Raw genomic sequence first — 27,876 nt, 5'->3', positions numbered from 1 at the left:
ACCTCCCTAATCCCTCTCTCCTCCCTTCTCCTATCACTCTCACTCTATTATGTCTCTCACTATATGTATGTCTAATCTGGCAATGTTCTGTGTTTATCTTTGTGTACGTGTCACTTGTTTGTGTAGTTATGTATCCCGACAAACTTCCTACAATACTATGGCAGTGAAAAGGAATATAAAGGAGGAAATCCCAGACTTATCTATGGGAAAGCATGGGAACAGTAGTATAGCTATTGCCTTGGATGCACTTTGCCATCACCCCCTAACTAAATTCAATGACACCCATTAAGTTTGTTAGTTGGAATGTGAGAGGCTTGGGCTCACCTGCTAACCTAGCAAAATCCTAACTCACCTCACCAAGAGGAACCCTAGCTTCTGTCTACTGCAAGAATCCAAACTCACTGCATTTGAGCACCTCAAACTGAAAGCTAAATGGGTTCATCCGATTTTTTCCGCATCATACAACAAAAAAAAAAGAGATGTCTCTATATTGATCAACAAAAGTATCCCATGTCAAAATAAAACCACAATATCAGACCCAGAAGGGCGTTACATAATGATTAATGGGACATTAATGGAACATCAAATTAACTATAGCTAATATTTATGGCCTCAATGAGGATGACACAAATTTCTTTCACAATATATTTTCAAAACTCTTAGAATTCTCTGAATAAATTCTCATATTCGGAGGAGACTTCAACACAGTACTGGATCCAAATTTAGACCGTTCTCAAGCCAGACATATTCACAAATCCTGGCGTTCATCGGACACTATAAAACAATGAAGGAGTGATCTTGCTCTTGGGGATTGTTGGCGATCAAATAACCCACATTCTAGAGAATACACATATTATTCACCACCCCACCAACGTTTCTCTAGAATCAACATTTTCTTGACAAGTAACGCTACACTTTCCAAAATCACTACTCCTGAAATCCACCCTATTGTAATTTCCGATCATGGGCTGATTAATTTCAACCTGATGAATGAAATAAACCGGAACCCTCCCTGCAGGTGGCGGTTTAACACCTCACTTTTGACAGATTGAAAGAATTTAACCATTTATTTCCTTGATTGAACTGAATGACTCCCCAGAAATATCACCATCCTTACATTGGGAAACAGCTAAGGCAGTTCTAAGAGGTTGTATTATTTCATTCTCCACTCACAAGAAAAAGAAAGGACAAGAATGCCAAAATAAACTTGAACAGCGACGAAAGGAGTTGCACTCCCAACAAGCCCACTCATCAGATTTTCTGGTTAAAAACAGACCATTAATCTTTAGGTCTTGGAAAAGACAAGGAATTACTCATCTGGAACACATTTTTGAAAACAATTTGCCTATATTCTTCCCAACCCAAAGGTATAATATTGGCATGCCAGGGTTTCCTTCAATTCCTTCAATTACAGCAGTCTCTAAAAGTTAAAATCAAATTGACGAACAACATCCTCCTCAAATAATTGAACATCTCACTCATATCAGTCACTTGAAAAATCCCTTTCCAAAATATACAAACTTTTATTAAAAACAGATGACACCTCATCTTTACCTACAATGAAATGCGAAAGAGACCTTGCTGTCCCCACCGATATCAACCTGTGGAAGCTTATTTGCAACACCTTTTCTATGACCCCCAACTCCAAAATGCAACTCATCCAATACAACACCTTGCACAGAGTCCATATCACGGAAAACAAAATGTTCAAAATGGGTTTTGTGGTTGAAGACATTTGCTCTAACTGTTCCCTTGATACCAGAGATGACTACTTCCATGCCTTCTGGCTCTACCCACATATCCTAGCATTCTGGACCAACATCACCAAGAAGCTATCAGCCCTTCTGGGTCGCAGCATTCCAGTCTCCCCGTCTCCCCGTCTATATGTCTTCTCGTGACCTCTCCTCAGTCGACCTACCACTGAAACACGACCAACCCATTTTGATCGCCTTAACAATTGCCAAGAAAACAATATTACTCAATTGGAAAAAAAGAGATAATCTCACCACATCCCAATGTTTGCAGTGATTAATAGATTACATCTCAATGGAAAAACTATTGGCAATATCCAAAAACAATGCTGATTCAATTAATGAAATATGAGCTACTTTTATCACTGCCCCTGCTACGTGTATGGGCAGTTGGCACTCAGGCCAGGTGGGGCGTCTCGTCGGCTGCGGTGGGGCAGGCCTCCCCCTTGTGCGGGGCGTGGGGTCCTGCCGGCTCTCCCGCGGGGCGGGCAGCTCGGGTTGGGTCTCTGTCTGTCGCCGTGGGGCCGGGATCCGGGCCTGCGGTCCGTGCCTTGTGCCTGGGTCCAGGGTTCTGTGCCTGTGGCTGAGTCTTGTGCCGGCACCTGGGGGTTGGTTGTATGTATGAGGTCTCCTTGTGATCCCTGGTACTGGGTAATGGTCCTCGGGGCTGGGCGTGGGGGTTGCTCCATGGCCCTCTGGCTTCTCCGGGGGCCTTCCGTGGCCTTCTGTGGCCGTACTAATGGGGATAAGTCATGTACACTCATCTGTGGACATCTTACACACACACACACACACACACACACACACACACACACACACACACACACACACACACACACACACACACACACACACACACACACACACACTCACACACACAAACACAAACACATACAGGCAGTCCCATCACACACGCACACACCACCACACCTGCTCCGAGTGCACCCCAGCACCCTCCTGGTTGCATTCCTCTCCTTACCTCCCTCATTTACTGCCATAATTATGACAGGAAGAGGCCACGTGACCAGTTTTAGTTCCAGTTTTCCTGGACCTAATTCACTGTTTTTCAATTCATGTTGTCATTTAATGTTTATGTTTTTGTGTAAATGTTGTTTGTTTCTATGTTTATGTGTCTCACCCGTGGTGATTCTCCCCCTCTTGGAGTAGTGATCAGTTGTTTATAGACCCAAACATGATAAATAGTTCTCCAAAGAGGGGGCTTGGTGGTGGTTTTCTATAACCAAAAACTGTGCTCTTGACATTCTACAGGTCATCCACAGGACTGAGTTATTGCAGCAGTTCTTGATGATTTTAGAATTAATAAAGAGTTGCATTGCAGGTTGAGAACTTGAACTCCACTTGCAGACTAACTCTGTCCTGGATGCAATGGTATACAAATACTCTGTGTTGTATGCCCAGCATGCTGACAGCACAGGTAAAAAAAAGAAAAAAAAAAGGAAAAAAGAGTGTAGCTGGGGTAGGGTTGGGGTTAACCCACATAATAACTCCTAGAATGTTGGGAATATTTGGCATACGCACATTTATATATTTAATGACACACCGATGCTGATATACAGAGACTTATATTATTGATAGACTCTACATTTTGTTATCTTGTCCGCACTTTGAAACCTAAAGAATTCCACTTTTGTAAAACATGAATATTCTTTCTGTCAAATAAAAGCCTTTTGTGGGAGTTTCCTCCCACAGGTAAGGGTTTACGGTGGGAGGCGGAGTCTTTCTGGCTGTGGTGCGCCTACATGGCGAGAATTTTATTGTCCATTGGCAATATGTGGCAAGCAGGCCACAATTTTGTATATATATATATATATATATATATATATACTCCAGCACAGTGCCCACAAGCTGTATATTCCGCTCCCAGGTGTCGCTGTTAATAATAACGTCATCTAGGTAGGCTGCGGCATGTGCTACATGCGGAAGCAGAACCCGGTCCATGAGTCTCTGAAAGGTGGCTGGAGCACCGAACAACCCAAATGGAAGTGTGCAAATGTGGTAAAAGCCAAAAGACGTGGAGAATGCCTATTTTTCCTTGGACTCCTGAGACAAGGGAATCTGCCAGTAGCCCTTGGATAAATCCAGTGTCGTGAAAAAACAGGCTGTACCCAACCGGTCGAGAAGTTCATCGACCCGGGGCATTGGGTAGGAGTCGAACTTAGACACCACGTTCACCCTTCGGTAGTCCATGCAGAACCGGACTGACCCATCAGGCTTACTCACTCACTCATTTTTCAGTGTTTTATTAAACCTCCCCACCAGGCCGTCAGTCTGGGGTTGGTAAACCCTGGTCCGAATTGAGCAGACGCCCAGTAACTCGTAAAGATCCCCAAGTATACGTGACATAAAGGAAGTGCCCTGGACGGTCAGGATTTCCTTTGCAATCCTGACTCGGGAGATGACCTGAAACAGCGCCTGTGCCCAACTGTTGGCTGTAATACACAGGGGCCCTGCTTCTGGGTACCGGGTTGCATAATCCACTAGGACTTACACAAAACTATACCCACGGGCACTGCGGGCACTGTCTAACGGCCCGACTAGGGGGAGGGGCCTCAACGGCGCTTTTGGCGTATCGGAGGATTGACTAACTGCCACTCTAAGTGGCACACCATTTATGCACATCTGCCCAAATGCCCAGCCAATAGAAGCTGGCCATTATCCGCTGTCGTGTTTTCTCGTGTCGAGGTGACCGGCCATCGGGTTATGGTGAGCCGCCTGGGAGAGCATTTCCCGGCGACCCTTCGCTACCAACAAATGGGTTGTCCCCTCTCCTGTCTGAGTGTCATGGCTCACTCGATATAACCTGTCCCTAATCACCAAAAAATAAGGGTGAGTGAGCACAGCCCCTGGGTGCGCCAATACGCCATTGATTTTAACTACCCCCTCAAAGGCCCCACATAGGGTGCCATTTCTCTCCCGGCCCCGTATGCACATCCCCAGCCTCTCTCATCAACGCGTTAAACCCTGGCCAATCCATGCCCAAAATCAGGGAGTGTGACAGGCGGGAACTAACTGCGGCCTTTACCCTATGCTTTTTCCCCTTGTGACAAATATCGAGCCAGACCAGCAGATATGTATGAATATCCCCATGCAAACAACAAACCTCCACCTGTGATGCCTCCACCAAATCCCCGGGTCGAACCAGGCATTGCTGGACCATCGTCTGCACACAGCTCGAGTCCAGCAAAGCCTGATGTGATTTCCCATGGCAGAACCGCCCTAGGAGCTGAATGAGGACAGAGAGGGGACAGCACAGGAAGAGGAGAGAGTGTCCCGCAGCACCACAGAACCTGGCCAATCCTGCATAGATCCTGGGCCGGACTGGCGCCCCCCCAGACATTGTCCTCCAGGGCATCGGGATGAGCTGGGGACCCAGCAAATCCCACGTGGGCCCTGGGGTCGAACGTAGCTCCCCCTTAATGTTGTCCTCCTGGGCACCGTGACGGGCTGGGGACCCGGGGAATCCCATGTGGATCCTGGGGATGGACATGGGTCTGGACCTCTGGCTGGCTCCCAGTTGGCGGCGACGGGCCGGAGGCCATTTACGGCATGCTCCAGAGAGCTCACTCTTGCGAAGACGTGCCCCAGCTGGCAGCGGAAGTACTCCCACTCTTCCGCCAGTTCAGCGAGGCATTTCCGCAGCCCGCATATCGACTCTGGGGTTATATGTATATATATATATATATATATATATATATATATATATATATATATATATATATAAAATTTAGGTGCAGAAGGTTTTCCACCTCTTGGAACACCAAAATTGACCGGCTGCAGCGGGTGACATACTCAGAGTGACGATGAACACTCCCCTCCTCTCTTCTGGAGTGTGGTACCTCAATCTGCTTTTGTTGGCTGATAAAGGCATGGCTGGTCTTGGCTGTCGTGGGTGTTACTTGGAGGGCTGGCCTGGCTGCTGGGCTGCTGGATGATCCCAGCGATAGCTGCTGGGTGGAAAAGCTAGGTGCCAGCAGTTACCTGTGGTGGTTGCCGTGCTGCTTCTCACCCGGTCCTCCGCCGGACCCCCTAGGTGCTGCTGCTGCCAGTCGGGAGAGGGTTCGTGTTGGGGCAGCCTGTTGAACCGCTGGTGGCTCCAGGGCATCTTCAAACGTCCTTTCTGTGTCCCTTCCCCATGCTGGACAGTCCCTGTTCAGGTGCCAATGTGGCAGTTTCAACACCAAATGCCACCAAAATGGCGTTTTCAGGGCCCTCTGGCACAGAGACACAGATGAAACAAACAAACTGGTTGTAACCACCAGTTTATTGTAGAGAGTGGGCTAGCTGGAATTAGCCCAAGAGCAGATAGGACGTGTCATGACACGGGTTCCTATCCTGAGTGTATGTGGGAATGGGGGCTTTAGCCTGTTCCTCGTTAGACCAACCAATGATCAACAGGTAAACAGCCACCCTGATCTCAATCACCTAGATCCAGGTCAGGTGTAGCTGCTCACCACACCATCCCCACACCAAAATAATCTTTAACAATAATGAGATGATTTAAGTACTTACAATGATGTCACAAATTAGATAAAAAATAGCTTATGGATTACTTAATTTTTGTCTATAATCTACAAGTGATATTGAAAGATAATTACCGGACGGTAATGATGTACAATGTTAAGAAAATGGTTTAATGTGAGAAAAAAATTTACTCATAAGAATAGAGCTGTTGCCACTGGAATGGCCTTCTAAGTCATATCCTTTATTTTGTAGGGCAACGGAGGTGCTATAATTCAGGAAGGAGACAGCAGCTGGGTTAGTCTAATAGCTACCTAGTCTAAGCAATCTTTAGAATCCTGTACGGTTTTCATACCTGGCATGCAAGAGATATAACCCATTAGATGGAGGACTAGTCGGGAGCACTGTACTGTGCTATTGCCAGGAGACAGTCTATGAATACTGTTGGGATGACTTAATACTTACAGTATTATACTTTTAAACACAGCCCGTAAGTTGTTAGCTCATATATAAGACACTCGTCTCAAAAAACATTTGCATCAAATTGTAAGTGAAACTCAATAAGGTTTTATGAGAGGTAGATCCATCTATAATAATATCTGCTTGGTCCTAGACATACTGAATTATCATGATTCCATTGAGGATGATGGGTTAATTATATTCTCAGATTTCAAAAAGGCATTCGATATGGTTGAACATTCCTTTATTTTCAAAGTATTGGAATAATTTGGCTTTGGAGAAAACTTTGTAAGTGTTCTGAAAATGTCCTCAAAATATTCTTGCTTTTACCTTAACAAGGGCTGTCCGATCAGCCCAAGTCGATTTATTTTGACATTAGTAATGTTTGCTATTCTGATACAAAATTCTAAATTATAAAAACTGAAGGTCTTTGATGAAGAAATTGTTATTTGTCAACTGGATGATGATACTACTCTGTTTATTAGATATGAAAAAGATCTCCATGAATATGACAGACAATTTCGGTTATTTGTAGAAAAAAAACCCATTACATTAGAAAAGCAATTCTTTTTTAAGGATTTCTCGAAAAACATTTGATTTTGAATGTATGGATGGCACTTAAAAGTTGAAATGGCTGAAAACATTATTTTTGTCAAATGATTCCCGTTGGTATAAATATTTTTCCAAAGAATGAACATGGTTGGTGCTCAGTCTTCAGTTTAAGATAAGACTACAATATACCAAAGCTACCTGTTAACTTTTCCAGCTTCCACCAGAGGGTCCGTCTTTACTGAAAACTTTAATTTAATCATAATTTCACTCCACACAGCACTCCCTTGTGGAATAGCAGATACATTCCATTCTATAAAAAGTGCAATAACAGATTCCTAAGAAATAAATTAACTGAGGACTTGTACCCTGCACAGGTTAAAAGAAATAGAATTGTAGAGAAATTTTAGTAGGACATTGTAAGTTGACTTGATTTTTACCTTGCATTATTGTACATTGAATTGCAATCAATTTAAATGTAATAAAAACAGTAAGCCAAAGTCAAGTTGGTCAGCCTCAGGTGTTGCTGTTGCTGCTATCACACCTGAATTTCCCTCAGGAGATAAATAAAGGTTTATCTTATCTTAAGTTAGCATAAAGATTTAAAAAATATTTCTGAATGAATATTCATCATAATATAATTCATAATTTGTAATTCATAGTACGAGTCAATTGACTCTCAAAATGTTTAAACCAAATGTATTCATTAAACAATTTCTTACAAACAATGTATGAAACAATGTGTATAGGCACTGGAAGACTCTGTAATCACCATGGACACATCCACCTTGGGGTGGGGAGCTGTCTACAATCGCACAGCGGCCAACAGGCGGTTGTCGATAACACAGGCAAAATGCGATATAAATGTGTTAGAGCTGCACGTGGCCCTATCATCTCTTCAGCACTTCCTGCCAGCCCTCAAGGTCTGATATGTTCTGTTTAGGTCAGACAACACGTCTGCAAAAGCATACATTAATAGCCAAAGCGGGGTCTGGTTCCTCCTCCTGTGCCAAATTGCGAACCGTTTTCTGCTGTATGCAGAGCAGAACCTCTCCCTTCAGGCGGTCGACATCCCTGGCTGCCTCAACCATGGTACAGACCTCTTGTCCAGGGGGAAGCCCCGGGTGGCAGACTGGCGCAGTGCATGTTATGGTTCTCCCTAGGGGGGGAACAGCCACCGTTGCGCGTGGATGTGTTGGCCCACCCTTGGTTGGAGGCACTGCTCGGCACTTTCCCCACTGTGGCACTCATTCAGCCGGTGCTGCACAGGGTGAGGGAGGACAAACTGGTGCTGTGGCTGAGGTCCCCTTATTGGCCCAGCCTTCCATAGTTCCCCGATCTCTGCGACATAAGTATGGGTCCCGCGTGGGATCTCCGCCTCTGGCGAGACCCACTAACGCAGGCACGCTGAACGATCTCGCACCCACACCCAGGCCTATGGCGCAACAGACCTGGTGCCTGAGAGGGAGAAGATCCTGGCTTCGGGCCTCTCAGATGCGATGGTTGCCACTACACAGAGCACCCTCTATGCGCACTGCACTATAGGGACAATATTTGAGTTCCTGCAGGAACTGTTTGCTGAGGGGAAAGGGTTGCAACACATAATGTCGATCTGAGAGCTATCTCTGTATGTCATGTGGGCTTGGACGGCTTCACACCAGACAGTCTGACGCTGGCGTCTCACTTTATGGTGGGCGTGGGATGCCTGCATCCAGCCAGGGCGTTCCTAATCCCTTTTTAGGACTTATTGGTAGTTTTGCGGGCTCCGTCAGAACCTTCGTTCAAGTCCAGACATCAACATTGTTTCTCTGAAAATGGCCTTCCTGCTGGTGCTCACGTCTGTAAAGTGGTAGGCAAACTTAAAGCAATGTCAGTTCACCTATCCTGCATACAGTTCGTAGCTGGAGGTGATAGAGTGGTCATGTGTCCTAACGCTTCTTTCACCCTGAAGGTCATTACCACTCAGTTTTGCCGTCAGGTCATTCAGTTAAAGAGCTTTTCTCCAGTGCCTTTTGAGTCAGAGGGGTGGGAGAGACACTCTGTGCCCAGTTCAAGCTCTGCAGTGTTATATGGGCCGCACAAAGGGCTTGAGGCCCGGGGACCAGTTGTTCATGTGCTTTGGTGCCCAAGCAAGGGTTAAGTCTCTCTCCAAGGAGTGGTTGGCTTATTGGCTGGTGGAAGCCATAGACTTGGCCTATTGGAGCCTTTCATTAGAGGCCTCTCAGGGCGTGTACCCACACTTCACCAGGGGATTGTCCTCCTCTTGGGAGGCCTATCGGGGGGGGGGGGCATCGGTGGAGGATATATGTTGGGCAGTGTCTTGGAGCTCCCCTCATACATTCATGCTCTTTTACATGTTTGACGTTACTAATTCTGCTCTGCCACTTACCATGTTTGACCCGAATACACAGGTGTTACAGAAAGTATCCCATAAGCAATTTACTCATATGTCCACCCACAAGTCCGGGGCAGACATGCCAGTCGGGGGTACCTTATTACGTAAACCTCCCTCAGGTGATCACCATATTATCCATGATGGTATATGGTCCAAGTAATACATAGCAGTCCCTGCAAAAGGGAATGTCTAGGTTGCCTAGGCAACCACAGTTCCCTGAGGAGGGACCAGCTCTATTACCATGCTGTGGTACGGTGTCCTTCTGAGGTGCTCAGCAGCGAAAAGAGGACGAAGTAGAGCTGAAATATATATCTGTGGGGGCAGGACGGAAGCGTAGCGTCGTCACTTCCTCTGCCCTTCAGGCGTGAATGCAGAGCGTTTCGATTAGATCTGACAATCAGTCCCATGAGAAATAGATCCGCTCCCTCCTCAGGGAACAGATCTATGCCTACACAACCTAGACAATTTCTTGTATAAGTGTTTAACTTGCTGTATAGTTTAAGAAGATCAGTGGAGACAGTATATATGTATTACTCACAAATCAGGGATAAATTCAAACAACAACTGTGATTATGCAAGTCATTTACTTTATGTGCAAATGCAAAATGTATTCTTAAAGACAGGAACACCTTTCTATTCGCATTAGACTTTTTTCTACAAATGTTTAATTTTATAACATCACCCTTGGTCAACATTTTGGCACAAAAAGGACACTGAATCTTTGTCGAATAAGATATATCTTATCTTTAAGATCAACAACAATTTGACAAATTACAATATTTTGCCAATGAACGGAGGATTTTGCCGAAATGTTGCATTGTCCATCATTGCATCAATGCCACTGGTGTGTGACACAGATACACATATCTGCTCGATTTAATATTTACCATGAATTTCTTTGTGCTGTTCACTGTTAAAACATTGTATATAGATGAAGTCTTGTATTTGGTGATTGCAAATAAATTATTTGATAGACTTATTAAAACATTGAAGGCACAACACAACCATGCAGATTGGAAATGTTTGCCTTCATAGCACATTCACATGGTTTTGTTTGAGAGGAACCATCTTATGGGTGTCCCCTGGCCTCATCCGTCCATACCAGGGCCAGACCTGTGAAGCACACTGTCAATGGAAGTATAAACATCTAGACATGCAGAGATGGAGAAAGGCTTTTTCTTTTCCAAATGTATTGATCCTTCAAATTTATGTTGGTCGGAGACCATTAAATCATTAAATGTGATCTCCTCTTTCCTCCTCCTATTGCTTCACTTCATCTCTTCCATTTGGTCTGTGGAAATGCTGAAAACGGTGGAGCCCTTTGGGGTGCGCCTGCCTGCCCGCGCACCTGTTCTACCTCCAGCGTGAGGCCCCTCGCTCTTAGCTTGGTGGATCCTCAAGACCTCTCTGAGGTTCTGAGCCCGGACCTCTCTGTTCTGGATCTCCTCCACTACACGGCTGGGGAACCAGCCCCTTTCACCATCGTGAAGCCTTTCTCCCATAATCCAGCCTAGCAGATATGAATAAAAAAAATTATAAATCAAATGACAAATAATGATGAGTGAATAAAGTAAAATGGAAAAAAAAATCAGCGAAGGACAATGTCAACAGAAGGTGATTTAGAGAAAGGAAAGTCCCCGGGTATAAGTATGTCTGTACAAACCATCGTCTGTTCTCTCCAGGATATTCAAGATGTCCGCCATCTCAATAGAGAGCTCATCTGGCTCCTGAGATGTATAGGACTGAATACACTGGACCTGGGGAGAGTCTAATTGGGATGGCACACAGTTTGAGTTGCATATCTTTTCAGTGTTGACATTGTTGAACTGTTTGATGAGCTCACCTGGTTGATGAGCGCTTGTTGACATGAAGCGTGTGCGCCGGTGGGGAGTCAAAGCACATATCCATCGGAGCTTGTCACTCCTGTTCATACCAAAACAGGGGAATAACTGATTTAAATGAATTCATCTTAATTTAGTCTTCACTCTTGTTCAACCCAGGCCGTATAAAAATAGCACAACGTCGCTGAAAATCCCCTTGGAAAAAGAAGATTTAACACGTTTTTTGAGCGTTTAATCATCTTTTAGAAAGTCTTAAATATTTGCCCTCCTGGACATAGCAGAGTGGTACAATATAGCAATAGTAAAGCATTCAACAAGGCTGTACTCTTTAAATTATGATGGGAACCAACAGCAAACGTTTTGTGCATAAAAATGTGATTGCGTAAAGACGTGAACACATTGTGCAACCATAAGATTAATCCTGGGCTGCCTCTGGCGAGCACAGCATAGCTCATCTTATCCTCTTTTTATTTAATAGTAAAGTGGTTTCCAATGAATCATAATAAATGTACTGAATTAAACAAAACCAGCATTCTAGCGAAAAGGAGCTTCAGTGTATGGATTTTGAAAACTGCATCTGGCACGGTGGCGCAGCGCATTGCACTGCTGCCTCACAGCAAGATGGTCCTGGGTTCGATTCCCGCCTGGGGTGCTGTTGGCACCGTGCTCCGGCGGGTTATCTCCCAAATAGGAGCCTTTCTGTGTGGAGTTTGCATGTTCTCCCCGTGCTCACATGGGGTTTCCTCCACCTCACGTCAGTAAGGACCCCCCTCAAAAACATGCACCCATCATCGTCTGACCAGCGATGGACAATTATCACCTGGTCCCCGGGCATGTCCACGTATGCTGCCCACTGCTCCTGGCTGTGCCCCCGGAGGAAGGACAAGCCAGGATGGGTCAAAAGCAGAGAATCCATTTCACCGGCCACCATCAAAAGCATGTGCGTGTGTGTGTGTGTGCAAGCATGTGTTGTAGTGTGGTGTGTTGCGTGACTAATAAAGACTGTTTCTTTCATCTGCGTAGGTCGATGTAGGTTGTTGAAGTATTTTTTTTTCAAATACATTGTATTGTACATTCATTCATTCACAATTTTTCTCCTGTATTTTAAAGAGCAGCAAGGGTGTGGCGGCACAATTGTGGCGCCCCATAGCAAACGTGCAGGAGATACAGCTTCCAGAATGTGAATTTGTTGATACAGAGGTGTATTTGGTGTTTACTGTTCATTATTGAGGTTTACAAATGTTTTAATTTTTTACACAGAACCACCACCAATCCCCCTCTTTGGAGAACGACCTTACCATGTTTTGGTCTATAAACAACTGATTGCTACTCCAAGAGGGGAGAACAAATAAACCTAGAATCAAACAACAACATGTACATGCAAAAACGTAAACATAGAAACGTCAGATGACAACATCTATTGACAAAACTGAGTTTATTAAAACCCAGGAAAACTGGAACAGCAATTCTGCACTTGGCCTCGTCATATTTATGGCAGTAAATGAGGGAGGAAAGGAGAGGGATGTAACCAGGAGGGTGTTTGGGGTGTGTTCATTTGTGTACAGGATTTTGATTGATTCTGGTGTATGAGGTCAGGATTATATAGTAGCGCCTCCAAGCAGCGGGAAAGGCCCCGAAGCCACCCCTGAGTTCCGCGGCCAAATAGACATCCATGACCGCAGGAAAGCCCACAGCATCCTGCCCTGCAGCCACAGAAGACCCCCCACACCCCAAAGAAGCCGGGAGACCGAGCAACACCCACGCATGGCCTGAGACGCATAAACCAGTCCCAGAGGTGCACACATACAACCCAGACCCACGTGCGGGCACAAGATGCAACCAAAGGCGCAGAACCCGGGCCGCGGACGCCAGGCACGGACCCAAGCCTACAGCCAGGTCCTGCACTGACAGACTGCCACTCCGTCCTAATCACCCATCCGCGGTTTAGGTTTAGTATATAGATAGATAGATAGATAGATAGATAGATAGATAGATAGATAGATAGATAGATAGATAGATAGATAGATAGTGTTACTTGCACACTGCTCACCTCATTTTTTTACATCCTATTCCATTTTGCATGTCACTAAATTACGCTGTATATTATTCAACAGCTTATTATTACTTTTTATTTATAGAAAAAATATCTTACCTTGTTACCTTCAGCTGTTCATACTTATAACAGCTCTTATTTCTTGAATGTATATTGTGAATATAATGTCAAACCTTTCACTCTGTACATATGTTCCCCGCTGAGCTGCTGCAACGCATGACTTTCCCCTATGGGGGATCAATAATGAGCCATCTTATTTTACTGTCATATTGTGTACAGTAAACTGTAAGGTTTTATTGTATATTTTCCCATTTTTCAATATAATTGCCATTTTCGTTTTTATATTTCTATTCCATTGCTTTATTATTATTGCCTATTGACACTGCAATTTCCCTCCGCAGATATGAATAAAATATCTATCGATCAAATAATCAATGTCAAAAAATAGAAAAAATTATCAGAAAAAAATTCAAGCAGCATTTGGCAATTCTAAATTTGAAAAAGTTGAAGTGATCCGTGAGGGTACCTGAACTCACAAAATACAAGTTTGATTGTATGCTAAACTTTTATACAATATTGCCTCCCATACAGTGTTAATTAATGTGATGTCAAATTGGTCAGTTTCCTAAAAATGCTAAGTCTCACCTTCATCGAATTCATGTTAATTAATTGTTCAAAAACTGGACAGGAGATGGAGACAGAGGGCAAAAGGTAAAGAACAAGTGGAACATGGGGAGATTATCATAGACATGGATGGAATTATTTGAATGAACAAACACTCAAAAAGAGTCCGCTGACACATTTGGATTTGTCTACGTTAAAGACCCAGTGTGATACATATTTACCTTCCTCCCTAACTCACATGCATATCATCATTAAAATGTCCCCAAAAAATAGTATTGGTAACAGAAATTCAACAGGATATGGACCGAATTAATCATTGATTCGTCAGCATCAGCAGTTTGATGAATCCTTGATCCTTTATTGTGTTGTTTCCCCTATGTGACTCGCCTATGGCAGATGGGGCATGTATTGTGCCCCTACAGTAGTTTCTCTAAGATTGCAGTCAAAACAATGTATTTTACCTAAGTAGAAATGTCAATGTGGTATGTTAACTGGAGTAATTTTGTGTTTTGTAACAATCCCATTTAGGTTAGTACTGCAATACTGAGAATGGTCCATTGTTTGGACAGTGATATGTACTGCGAATAGACTAGAGTTCAATTTCAAACAACTCAGATACAGTAGTAGTTTAGGAGTAGTTTACATGAGAAAACACAGAGTTGAAGTATCAAGGACATAAAAAATTAATAAATAAAACTAAATACAAGACTCACAAGACCAGTCCCCTCACCCCCACCCTTACCTCAAGACAAGGGCCATAGTAAAAGCAATCGTGTCAGAAAGGAAAAATAAAAAAATATAAATGTAAATAAAAAACAGGTACATTCGGAAAAACATACAGCGTAAACATACATTAGTACATAGAAATTCAGCTATACATGTCTACGCAGAGCACGTGTGCATGTCAGACATTTCTTGTCTTCAACCCACAACAGGCTGTGGAATATTTCCTATGTAGTTCCTAAAGCCAAACCAGCATTTATCAAAGAGATGTGGTTTTCTTTTAAGATTGAACATCATTTTTTTCTGATCTGACCTCCTCCAGTTGAATATAGATATCATCCATTGCAGTTTCCAGAAGAAATTCTCATGTATAGAAATGGGGAGGGTTTTAAACAGGTAAAGAAATTTTGATGGGATGTTCACTCGCCCAATCAGAGAAATTGGCAACTGCATCCATCTATCCAGGTCCTTTTCCAGCTTTCTAAGCTGTGAGTCATGATTCAGTGAGAAATTTTTGCTTTGCTGATTAGGGATCTTTAAACCTAAATATGTTATGAGTTGACTTGAGTGTTCCACTGAAAGGGAAAATTGGTCCTTGAAATATTTTCAACTAGAGAATTGAGGGGCATGGCCCCACTTTTCTATAGATTAACCTTATATCCAGAAATCATATTACTGTATACTTTAACAAGAGGGCTGTGAGGACAGGCATGGATGAGTCTATGTTGGTAAGAAACAAAATTAATTAATCCGCACACAGAGAGATTACATGGTTCTCACTCCACACTTTGACCCTGAAGATAGAATTATGTGACCTTATTGCAATGGCAGGGGATAAATTGCCAGTGCAAAAAGCAGGGGGGAGAGAGGAAAACCCTGCTGGGTACTGTGCGATAAAGAGAGAGGTGGTGAAATAATAGTGTTAGACTGTATTCTGGCAGTAGGGTTAAAATACAATATGGGGATCATCATTAGTATGTTTGGGCCAAAGTGCAATCTCTGAAGAACCACGAAGAGGAAATGCCACTGTATGTGATCAAAAGCCTTGATCACATACAGTGGCATACTTGATCAGCCTGGTCTTCAATGGATTTGGCGCAGTGCACTTTGTTAAGCAGTCTCCTTACATTGTCTAATAAGGAATGATTTAGTATAAATACAGTCTGGACTGAATTGAGTGAAGAAATTATTTTCTCGATTTTCTCATTATTCTATTTCAAATGTTATATTCTGATGGCAAAATTGAGATTGAGATCGAGGCTTATACAGTATGATTTCTACAATTCAGCGTCCTTTCCTGGTTTTGGTAAGTCTATAACAAGGGCCTGCTCCAGGGTTTCAGTTAACCGGTTACTCACAATGGAATAATTTAAATTGAAACATTGTCCAGAAGAGGGACTATTAGTTTAGTAGCAAAAGTTTGGAATAAATATATTCAAAAACCACCAGGCCCTGGAACTCTTCCTGATGGTAATCGTACCATAGCACCTCTTGTTTGGTTATCTCACTTTCAAGATGCCCCTTTGTCGTTTCTAATAGTTTTACCTTGGGTTACCTAGACTGTCTTAGAATTGATACATACCCTGTGAGGACTAGAGAGACTTGTAGAAGTCTGAGAAAACTTGATTTACGAGCATTGGGGTTGCGGACCTTCTTTTTCCAGGAAAATTAACTAATAATGGTGCCTCCTATAAGCTTTGAGGGCCTACCAAACAATAGCTGGAGAGGCAGAATTTTTGTTTATTGTTAGATACCAGTCCAACTGTTTATTAGTTTGTTTGATAAAGTCACTGTTATTGACCAGATGCATGGGGAACCTCCAGTATTTGGGGTTCGTGTGAGAGTCCTTTATAACTCATTGGAGCAAAAGGGAAGTGTCGTCTGAGTGTGTCTTGGGTTTTTGCTGCATGAATAAAGATTGTGTCAATCCTAGAGGAGCTGTTGTGCATATGTGTGTAGACACTATATTCATGTCAATATTTATGTCGCTTCTGCCATACATCGAGTACATTTAGGTCTAAAAGTTGTTTTTTGAAGGAAGTTGCAGTTAAAGGTTTAGAGGTGGAGGAGGATCTGTCCATAATGGGGTCTAGTACACGGGTTAAAATCCCCGCCAATTATAAGCTTTGAGGGGGGCATGTTACTCTAAGCAAGAGGTTCACATAGAAGTCAGGGTCGTCTTGGTTTGGTCCATAGGTGTGAAGCATAGTGACTAGTTGGTGTCCAATATGCTCCCTGACTAAAATATATATATGCCCCCTCTATTATTCTTAACTTGTTCTGCTTGGAACGGAATCCCTTTCCTTATCAAAATAGCCACCCCCTTGCAAGAGAGGTAAATGAGAAGTAAAATATTTCATCTTGCCATTGTTTCCCCAGTTTGCAATACTCTGTATCAATTAAATGAGACTCTTGTAGATAAACCACATAAATTATATGCCTTCTAAGGAAGCAGTGAACACTACAGCGCTTCGCCAGCTGGTCAAGTCCATAAGTGTTTCAGCTCAGAAATGTATTTATAGCTGTGCACATGTGTTTGGTATAGCTACAGTTAGTAGATCACAGCAACTAAAGTTATAGTGTACTCACTAGAAAAATAGGTTGGCCGTACCTTGATGGGTTGTTGACATATTAACTTGAATGAAAGAAGGAGTGAAAGAAGTAAAATGTTTCTTCCCATCGTTGTGCATAGTAAAAACATACCTAAACTGGGTCAGAGTATTTAAGTTATGAATAGGAACAACTCCATTATGAAACATATAAACTTCCGAGACTTCCCTAGATAATCTAGGGGGAAGTGAAATTGTTTTTTATAAACTAAAATCTGAGCTCCCAAAACAAACCTTCAGGGTCTCTTTTAGAGATCTTAATACCATGAGACCAGTTATTGCTAACCATATTGCAGATAATATGTGATAGAGACAAATTTAAATATTGAATGGTTCGTTGAGAAATGGCCTGATAAGATTTACGTAAGAGGGGAAAAGAGGAGTGTGGCAGACCAAGGGGCGGGGTCAAGCACTGGCTGCTGACATGCTTAACCCGGCTTAATAATTGTGGCCTGTGTGCCACATATTGAGCAATAAAACTCTCGCCATGTCGGCACACCACAGCCAGAAAGACTCCGCCTCCCTCCCCAAACCCTTACCTATGGAAAGAGACTCCCACATGTAAAAGTTTAGGGAGGGAGGCGGAGTGTTTCTGGCTGACCAATCAGCGGCATGCGGGAGCTGATTGGGCCGACTCGAGGCTGCTTGGTGGCTGTGGGAAAAGGGAATCGTGCAATCGTCCGCAGCCGGTACTTGACCATGCCCCTTTGTCTACCACAAGGGGAGAGAAAACAAAACAACTATATATACTGTATATATTAAACTAAACCTTCTGAAACATCAATAAGGGCCTGCTTATAGAGGTACGAAACAGGCACAGTGTGAGAGGAGGCATTAAATGAGTAAATGGTAAGATAGGTAACTCAAAAATAGAAAGAAATAAAATAAAACAAGTTTGAGTAACCTAAAGTAGAAAGTAGATTGACCGGATTCAGGTCAACATGTCTGGCGATGTTTTCTCATGTAGCGCCCTGCCGACACCGGAGATGTGAAGGTGCATCTGCCCTCCGGGAGGTCCAGTACAAAGTTTGTAGGATGGAGTAGCCTGAAGGAAATGTAGTTGCTGTGCGGCTTCTTCTTAAGCGGTGTGAAGGCCTTTGTTTTCTTGTCAAGAGCCATGGACATATCTCTGAAGATCATAATATTGGAGTTACAATACCCGAGAGATATTTTCTTCCTTGCCGCATTGAGGATTTTTATCACATCTGTAGGAAGCTTGAATGTTGTTGAACGCTTTTTCCATTTCTTCATGAAATCATGTCAGCTGAGCTTCGGTGTTAGCATCAGGCGGACTTAGACTATTGCTAGTGCTAGCTGTGAGCGATTCAGTTCTCTTTGAGCTTCAAACTTCCTTTGCAACTGCTTCTGCTTTTTTGGAGGCATTTCCAGTTTAATAGTGCTGGTTTATATTAATAGGCAAAGAGAGTTGTTTCTGTGCTTGAATGACGCGGAGTGGGAGTGAAGGAAAGGATTTTGTATAGCATCTGGTTTCACTATGTTCTTCCTTTATTCTGCCATTTTGAATCCCCTTTCGACACTAAGATTTTGTAGAACTATTATACCTTTACTATTGAACGTATTGTCTGTAACACTCAAAATGCGTATCAAGTTTTATTCTTGTTTTAAAAAGACAATTTTCTGCCTCATAAATGGGAATTTACCTTAAATACTTTAATTATAAGGAATTTGGCTGCTTTTTGATGAACCCTCCCCTCAATTTCCTGGGGTTAAATGCTCTGTCCAAGGGTTGATTTTAAAGGGTTTTCATTTGTAAGTCTCTAAAGATTTGTAAGTCTCTAAAGATTTGTAAAATAAAGAGTTTTATTGAAGTAAGCAATTTGTTTGACGTCTACCCTTCTTATCTATGCATGGTAATATAACAATTTTTCGATGCTTATATTTATTGCTAAAATTGTACAGAATTCCTTGTCAAAGTTAATATGTCCTTAGCTTAAGGTCCTTGAAGACTTGACTGTTGGGAAAAATGCAAGTTAACCTGTCTCAGTCTTAACTTGATGAAAATACGTTTTAAAGTCTTTACTGTGTCTTGTGCAAATGGACACCTATTAGTTGAATGAAGGCATGAACAAAGGCATATTAGTTTGAGGCGTATTTTTCAAGGGGAGTGTCATACCCACATGACACTCCCCTTGAAAAGTACACCACAATCTAATATGCCTTTGTTCATGCCTTCATTCATGCAAAGCAACAATGTGGTTAGAAGCCATGTAGACATAAAATATTAAGAAACAACACATAATGGATGGAAATGCTGAGGAACATTGACATATGTACAGTTATGTTTTAGAAGCTAAAAGATCCCAAGTGTTGCACAACAAAAACATGGGAACCGTTTTTCTGGGAGAGCCCCAAGACCGGTATATTCTGCACTCCCCACAACATCATCTGGCTTGTATTGTTTATTATTTTAAAGCTAGCTTGATGTTATATGTATGTATATATATGTATATGTTTATGAATATTATATGTATTTATGTTATACATACAATTCTATGCCAGTAAATTAATCTCAAAAGATTGTGACTTTGTGATGAATACAATACTTCACTTCAACTGGGCAATGCTTGTTTAACCTGAAATTGAAACTCAAAGGTAAAAAAACAGTGATATATGGAAAAAATAAATCCTTAAAAATGTATCTTTCTTAATTGCTGCATTTCTATTTGTAGAAAGATTGTTTTTTTTATTGTTTATATAGTGTTGTACAGTGGGGCAAAAAAGTATTTAGTCAGCCACCAATTGTGCAAGTTCTCCCACTTAAAAAGATGAGAGAGGCCTGTAATTTTCATCATAGGTACACTTGGACTATGAGAGACAGAATGGGGGGAAAGAATCCAGGAAATCACATTGTAGGATTTTTAATGAATTAATTGGTAAATTGGCAAGATCTCACCCCGTGGGGTCAAAATGATCACAAGAACGGTGAGCAAACATCCCAGAACCACACTTGGGGACCTAGTGAATGACCTGCAGAGAGCTGGGACCAAAGTAACAAAGGCTACCATCAGTAACACACTACGCCACCAGGGACTCAAATCCTGCAGTGCCAGACGTGTCCCCCTGCTTAAGTCAGTACATGTCCAGGCCCATCTAAAGTTTGCTAGAGAGCATTTGGATGATCCAGAAGAGGATTGGGAGAATGTCATATGGTCAGATGAAACCAAAATAGAACTTTTTGGTAAAAACTCAACTTGTCGTGTTTGGAGGAGAAAGAAAGCTGAGTTGCATCCAAAGAACACCATACCTACTGTGAAGCATGGGGGTGGAAACATCATGCTTTGGGGCTGTTTTTCTGCAAAGGGACCAGGACGACTGATCCGTGTAAAGGAAAGAATGAATAGGGCCATGTATCGTGAGATTTTGAGTGAAAACCTCCTTCCATCAGCAAGGGCATTGAAGATGAAACGTGGCTGGGTCTTTCAGCATGACAATGATCCCAAACACACTGCCCAGGCAACGAAGGAGTGGCTTCGTAAGAAGCATTTCAAGATCCTGGAGTGGCCTAGCCAGTCTCCAGATCTCAACCCCATAGAAAATCTTTGGAGGGAGTTGAAAGTCTGTGTTGCCCAGCGGCAGCCCCAAAACATCACTGCTCTTGAGGAGATCTGCATGGAGGAATGGGCCAAAATACCAGCAACAGTGTGTGAAAACCTTGTGAAGACTTACAGAAAACGTTTGACCTCTGTCATTGCAAACAAAGGGTATATAACAAAGTATTGAGATTAACTTTTGTTATTGACCAAATACTTTTTTTCCACCATAATTTGCAAATAAATTCTTTAAAAATCAGACAATGTGATTTTCTGGATTTTTTTTCTCATTTTGTCTCTCATAGTTGAGGTATACCTATGATGAAAATTACAGGCCTCTCTCATCTTTTTAAGTGGGAGAACTTGCACAATTGGTGGCTGACTAAGTACTTTTTGGCCCCACTGTATATTGTATTATGTTTTATGTTTATATATTGTTATTTGGATACTATTTCTACCCATTTGTTACTTGGATAATCCTATCCAAATCTAAAGAAAACGTTTAGATTTGGATAGGTCACTTATCTGGGAAGAGGTGCCTTCACTACATATAACACACAGGAAATACCCTAGATTTGCTTTGGGACAAATCATTTTAGACTCCAAATTTGGACATTAGCTTGAACGGTATAGCCACAAAACATTTCCTTCAGTCAAAATGAATTCACCACATCATCCATTGACTGACTCAAGCTCTTTGAGGCAAAAGGTATAATCAGAGCACTTACATGCTGGTGGTCTTGAGCATGTAGCTGACCTGGCGTTCTTCTTGGTTTTCAAGGAGTTTAAGATTAAAGTTGTTTGCCAACAGCTGGCCCTGATCTTCCAGGTCTTCAGTCCTTAACATGGCCCGCGTGCAAGAGTCAAGAACCTGGAACTTATCCCCACTTAAAACAAGAACAGATTAACACACACTTGTATACCCAGTACAAAACTTTAGCATTAAAAAAACATTTTTTGTGACAATTAGATATTTAGTTTACAACAAGAACAACCTTGAGGTGCGCTTGGTAATTAGAAGCAGGTTGTTGAATAGGAACAAATAGACTGGCTGGTAGAGTTTCCGACTGCGCATGGTTCGAGTGCTCTTAGGTCCAGCCATCTGTTGCACCTCACCCTTCTTTAGCAGCCAGCGTGAGTGAGAAATGATTGGTACAGACTGCCAAGGTTAACAAAGGTTACATGTGAAAAGTTTGATGCAACATGATGCAATTTTTGCCAACTTGCATAGCGCAATGTGACGTTGAATACCTTCGACGTAAACTCCAGTGTTTTCTCAATGCTGATGAGCTCCTCAGTGCGGCTCATTTTCCTTACTCCTTCGTTACACTCCTTCACAATCTGTGGAAGACAACATTTGTTTTAACATTTTATACATATTCTACCAAATTACCAACACACCTACTGTTACTAGTACTTTAATTTTATCTTATTACTATGCACTATTTACCATTTAATCATTTAACATACTTTGGAGTACCCACCACCTCCCAATATTGGTCAGGTGCTGCTCCTTGTTAACTTTTGTTTATATGTGTACACACAAGAGGTTCACCTCATCTACCACGCAGTGAGAATTCTCCAACAATTATGTCACTATTTTTCATCATTGTAGGAATCAGCATTCCATACATGACACAGATAGGTGTAACGCACCCTGGGGAACATTTAAATCTATTGTTATTCATTCTCTTAGCCATGCCTACAAAAAACACACCCAGGCCCAATCCCTGGTTGCAAGTCACCTGCTCGAGTTGGTGATGTGCCTTGATAGCATTTGCTTCCCTCTCAGATCTTTCTTCTGCTTTTTGCAGGATGTTCTGTACAAAGACACAATAAAAATGTATATTTTACCCATTAAACTAATGAAATTGGATGCTATGTCTTGAACTTTCAAGTGCCTGTCCTTTTTATATTTAAGCCCTGTTTTGTGGGTGCACTGACTTGTACAAGCAGCTTGAGCCTTGTGATCCTCTGGAAAGGAAGGATGAGGAAGGATGTGAATGAGAGTCCTCGGACACATGGCTGTCTCTCCAGTGCTGCCATAGCCTCGCGAAATGCCAGATTTTCCTGTCTATACAAGATAAGTAATATTTATGGAGGTACAGGCAGTGTTGAAAAAAGAACAGTGCTTTGCTGATCAAACTCTAAGCATTTCATACAAAGAAATCTGCCAAAAAGAAAACCTCCAGCATGAAATATCAACATTATCATTGTCAGTCTCTGAGAGCTTTCCAGGTCCACACTTTAAATACTTACTTATTCTGCATGAAATGTTCAGAATATGGACAAAGAACAGCAAAGGTCAAAAATAAAAGCTTGAGAGGGGGACTCCTGTAAGAGTTCTCCCTTATAGGCTGCTTCGCTGTGTGGGCAAACATAATTTGGCACTAAGAAACAATGAAAAGCCAGTGCGCTGAAAACAATCAAACAATCAGTGTATAAAGCGTGGTATCGCTGGCAAAGTAGAATTGGCATTGAACAAGAAAAGATGGCGAGAAAGTCAGACTGCCAGATGTCAGCAAGGCATACAATCTGTCACCTAAATACAGTACAATAATGACCAACACAGTCCTCCTCATGTTAGGCCATGTACCCGAAGCAGCTCTGATGGGACACTGTAGGAGTAAGAATAGATGTCCTGGGGAAAGATTCTCTGAGCTAGTAAGCTCAACTACTCAATTTTATAACAATATAGTTTTACTGGAAGGAGAGAGGTCTGAACAACTGTCACTAAATAATCTGTTCTGGAATGAGTGGTAGTGAAAAACTCTTAAGAAACTACAGTACTCCCCTTGGAGGAAACAAGCTCAATCATTCAGAGAAAAAATATACTGATTCTAACCGATAAGAAAAGCTTTTACCACTCTACCATGCACTGTTGACATATATATGAAATTATACTGTATATACTTTGCCCTTCTTGTTTTTTATACTTAGTAGTTTTCACAGATGTATATTTTTATCCCAACTCAATTTGCATTGTTTATAGACTGTAACCCTAGTCAAAACCCCTATTACATTACGGTAGCAGATCATAGAAAGGTTAGTCCATGAGCTAATGCAGGCATTGCAAGAAGATTACCCACAATATGCGTCTGTAGTTCTTCTCCTGGTACACCTGGTTGATGACGTAGGTGATGAAAACGTGGAAGTGCTCCACAGCATGCTGGCAGACGATGTCGCACACATCCGAGATTAGAATGGATTGCTCTATGCGGTTCTCCAGGTCCATCAAGAACCTGCAAGTATTGAGTGGTCTGAAATATTAAAAAGCCAGCATTAACCATTTTCTTATGGAGACCACGACCCTAGTTTTCCTTACCTTTCACTGGCTTTCATGATCTCCTTTATGTTGGAGAACAGGAAGTGCATATCCGACTGGCTCAAAGTGTTGACCAAAAAAGGATTACGCAGGAAGTGAGTCTCTAAGACCTCCAAACTCTTAAAGTAGGACGCCTCTGATGTAACAAGCTCAAACATGGCCTAAAGAGAATGATAGTTTAAATGGGATTATATCAATATGCATCTTGCAAAAGTGTGAAGGCAAGAATGATGGTCATGATCACTCAGATCAGTGAAGGCTTTTTGTGCTCATCCTGCAGTACGATAGCTACCCATCGGTGTCATAACAATGAAGATGGATCAGCTACCAACGCATTCAACTCTTTAGCCTATTGTCTCTCAGCTCACCTCCTGCATTATGACATCTTTTTGTGGTAACTGAGTAAGCAGGCCACTCTCCTGCACAACTTCAAGGTTCTGCCACAAGTTGAGGGAGTGTGCGTTGTTCCTCAGCTGCAACTGTAGAGCTGGCGGGGACCTCATGCCCGACCCAGATGATCCTGACTCCACCTTGAACTCAGGAGTGAGGCCATCGCATTGTCGACGCCACTCAATCTCCTGCTGCTTGGATGTGTCACGGTACTCTTGATACAGGAAAGCTAGAGAAGTAATATAATGATGGTAAATGGCTTTTTTTACACAGCATGATTAGCGCAAGGGGCCACATTTGAGTTATTTAAACATTACTAGTTTAAGAATATACAAAAAAATATACAAAAAAAACCTCTTAATGGTGTAGAAACAATAACAAATAATGGACCTTTAAGTGACCCTCTACATAAGCAAGGTTAAGGTCAAATGCTCAGTGATATGCAGAATGTTGTTGCAGAAGGACCGTGTTGTCCTTTTAAAAAAAGAGATAATGAGACTCTGAACAACAAGAGACTGTTGCATAACCTCCATCAGTCATATACTGCAGATTGCCTATGTGGGTGTAGTGCTGTGCAGAGCATTACATAAGTGATAAAGACAGACTGTAGCTTGAGTGAATGCATAGCTATTTGTTGATTTCGTCTATTTCCCTTTAAAAAACTGGTACAATCCAAACTGAATTTCAACTCTTCCAGACAAATAATTGTGTAGATGCCATAAAAGCAGAATGTTCTCTTCACATGATCACACTATCAGCTCCGTGAGGCGGTAAGTGACAGATGTGACACATCATTTATGATAATTGTTCGGAAAAGGTTGTGGGGTAGTAAAATTGTGGTCTATTTTAATTTCTGCATTTGTATTTGTTGGCTTTTGTTTCCTCACCAATGTTTTTGAAGATGTTGAGGCTGTGGCAGATTGTCTCTATTTTCACCTGAGGGCTTGTTTCATCATTCACCGACCTGAGTAGACAAGCCGATAAGCCAAATATCAACATTTTCCTGGAGATGCTGTATACTTCTTGTATATAATCCAACCACTACAGTTTAGTGATTGTTTGTAGAAAATTATTATACCTAATAATTATATGTATAATTATTATACATATACATGGCAAAAATCACACTGATACACTGATATCAGAAACACATCTTCCATCAAATATTTCCATCAAATGTTATTCCAAACATTTCTTCCAGGTTTTTGAAGTAATTAATAAAAATGGAACCGACAGCACCATTCTCTTAGTCAAACCTATTATAGGTTATCAACATGTTATTGTCAATCATCATCTTAAACACTTTTATTTTATATTACAGTAATTTGATATGACAGCCACAGAAAACCAGGCTTGGTAAAAACCTAAAACCATTTGTGTAATAATATTCTACTTCCATCATCAAGACTTGTTCATTTTGAAATTCCGCACATCCTCACCTTGTTTTTCTGCCATTGTGTTCTTCTACCTCAGACCCAGAGCGCAATAATCTTCCAGTTTGTCCAACAGCTTCTTGTACACTGCAGGATGCAGCCGTATGCTCTGACAGTCTGTCCATTTCTTGGCTGTAAATGCCTGGCATTTGGTGGATGTGAGATGCTTTGCCTCTGTGCCTGCCGTTAGAGTTACAATCCACACCTCTTTCTCCTCCTCCTCTTCCACCCCCATCTACAGCATGCCTGCTACAATAAAAGGTGAACACAGGTCTCTAGACTCTCTATTGCCTCGCAACAATAGAATATAATGGTTTTGTCATAGACACAACGCAGAGCATATATGCATGCCTAAAAATAGATGTTGTACTTACTTATACTTACACTTGTATTTAAAATGCATATCCATCCAAAAATATTAGATTTTTGGTGTCTGCAACTAGAAAAAATATCTACAAAAATGTAAATGGAGCGTCCTTTGTTAAGATGTATATCTAAATGCTTACGATATGTTGTTTCTGTAGATAGGCACAAAAGGTGAAAAGTCAGTTTGAGCATGTAGCTCTACAGATTCTACCAGGAGTCGTTAATGGGCTCGTCCGTAATTGAAAAGCAGTGCTATCTAGGCTACCCCGTTTTCCTGAGGCCCCTAATCCAGGGGGAGGGAGGGGGTACACTAGATGCGGGAGAGGAGGGCTCCTTGGAGGAGAAACCAACTAGTGCTTACATAAAGCAAATTTCATGTCAAGTAAACAGTGATGTTTAACCCAGGTTCATTAGCTGAATCACAGAACAAAAAGTGAAACCAAGTGGTCCCTGACAAATCTCTTCATCAGATCAGTATCAGAGGAACTTGAAAATAAGAGAGTGCTGAAAGCATCAAAATAATTCTGAAAGAGAGTAATGCAGAGTTGACAACTTTCTGTTGTACTAATAGGTAACAATAGTAATTTTGGTCAAAATTTACATTTACAAAAATAATACTGTATATTTATGATTATTGGGTACAAATGATATCTGATATTACGATATATAGGCTTTATGGAAGGGCCGGCCAAAAGCCTAAACATATCAATGGTTCTGTCAAAGGGCCACATAATTCAAAATATATTTTTCATCAATGTCCTGAATATAGCGTATTTCTTGCGGTAGGTTCTAAGTAAGGATGGGCGCAAGAGCAATTGTAACATGTGATCACGATTATTTGAAATGGCTGTAATAATTTTGAAAAATCGCTACACACCATGATGTTTTGCTTCCTTTCAAATGTCAAGTAAATTTGTCAGAATTGTTACAAATAGAACACAAATTCCATGCCACCTCTCTCTTGCTATGAGAACTTGTATACCTCAGAAGCAAGTAAAAAAGAACAAGTAGAGGACTTTTTCAGTAAATTGGAAATGCCCGAGGTGAATCAAACAAATCTGGTTTGGAAAGAAATATAACTTTAGTAGAGATTGATAGTGCAATTAAAAACATGAAGTCTGGAAAGGCACCAGGCCCTGATGAATTTTATAAGAACATTTCTCCCAAATTACTACAGTTATTGTTGAAGGTATTTGAAGGGGTCCTGGAAAAAAAGGCTCTTCCCCCGACTATGACACAGGCCTCTATCTCATTATTACTGAAAAAGAATAAAGATCCATTGTTGTGTGAGTCGTATCGGTCTGTTAGTCTACTATGCTGTGACTATA

At 41.8% G+C, this 27,876-nt stretch overlaps 1 protein-coding gene across 1 annotated transcript; it reads right to left on the bottom strand.

The window, feature by feature from the left end:
• Positions 1 to 10,895: 10,895 nt before the first annotated feature.
• Positions 10,896 to 26,395, bottom strand: ngef (neuronal guanine nucleotide exchange factor). The gene is made up of 13 exons (XM_080007256.1): positions 26,189 to 26,395; positions 25,637 to 25,713; positions 24,728 to 24,978; positions 24,360 to 24,520; positions 24,124 to 24,276; positions 22,979 to 23,108; positions 22,780 to 22,854; positions 22,286 to 22,375; positions 22,030 to 22,193; positions 21,763 to 21,921; positions 11,477 to 11,556; positions 11,297 to 11,401; positions 10,896 to 11,143 (listed from the first exon to the last, which is right to left on the bottom strand). Exons 1-13 carry the CDS (start codon positions 26,329 to 26,331, stop codon positions 10,902 to 10,904), a joined length of 1,830 nt encoding a protein of 609 aa, XP_079863382.1. The 5' UTR covers positions 26,332 to 26,395; the 3' UTR covers positions 10,896 to 10,901.
• Between the last annotated feature and the right edge of the window lie 1,481 nt (positions 26,396 to 27,876).

This window comes from Zeus faber (assembly GCF_960531495.2).
Source record: "Zeus faber genome assembly, chromosome: 9".
Taxonomy (NCBI): Eukaryota; Metazoa; Chordata; class Actinopteri; order Zeiformes; family Zeidae; genus Zeus; species Zeus faber.
The sequence above is the reverse complement of the archived record's forward strand: the minus strand, read 5'-3'. Positions and strand labels throughout refer to the sequence as shown.

Bases quoted from the DNA above. Each gene is read 5' to 3' on its own strand.
- ngef (XM_080007256.1), bottom strand. From the start codon at position 26,331: ATGCCAGGCATTTACAGCCAAGAAATGGACAGACTGTCAGAGCATACG. The intron at 24,979-25,636 runs GTGAGGAAACAA...TTACTTCTCTAG, and splicing joins CAACATCTTCAAAAACATTG to CTTTCCTGTATCAAGAGTAC. The intron at 11,557-21,762 runs GTAAGTGCTCTG...TGGTATGAACAG, and splicing joins ATGCTCAAGACCACCAGCAT to GAGTGACAAGCTCCGATGGA.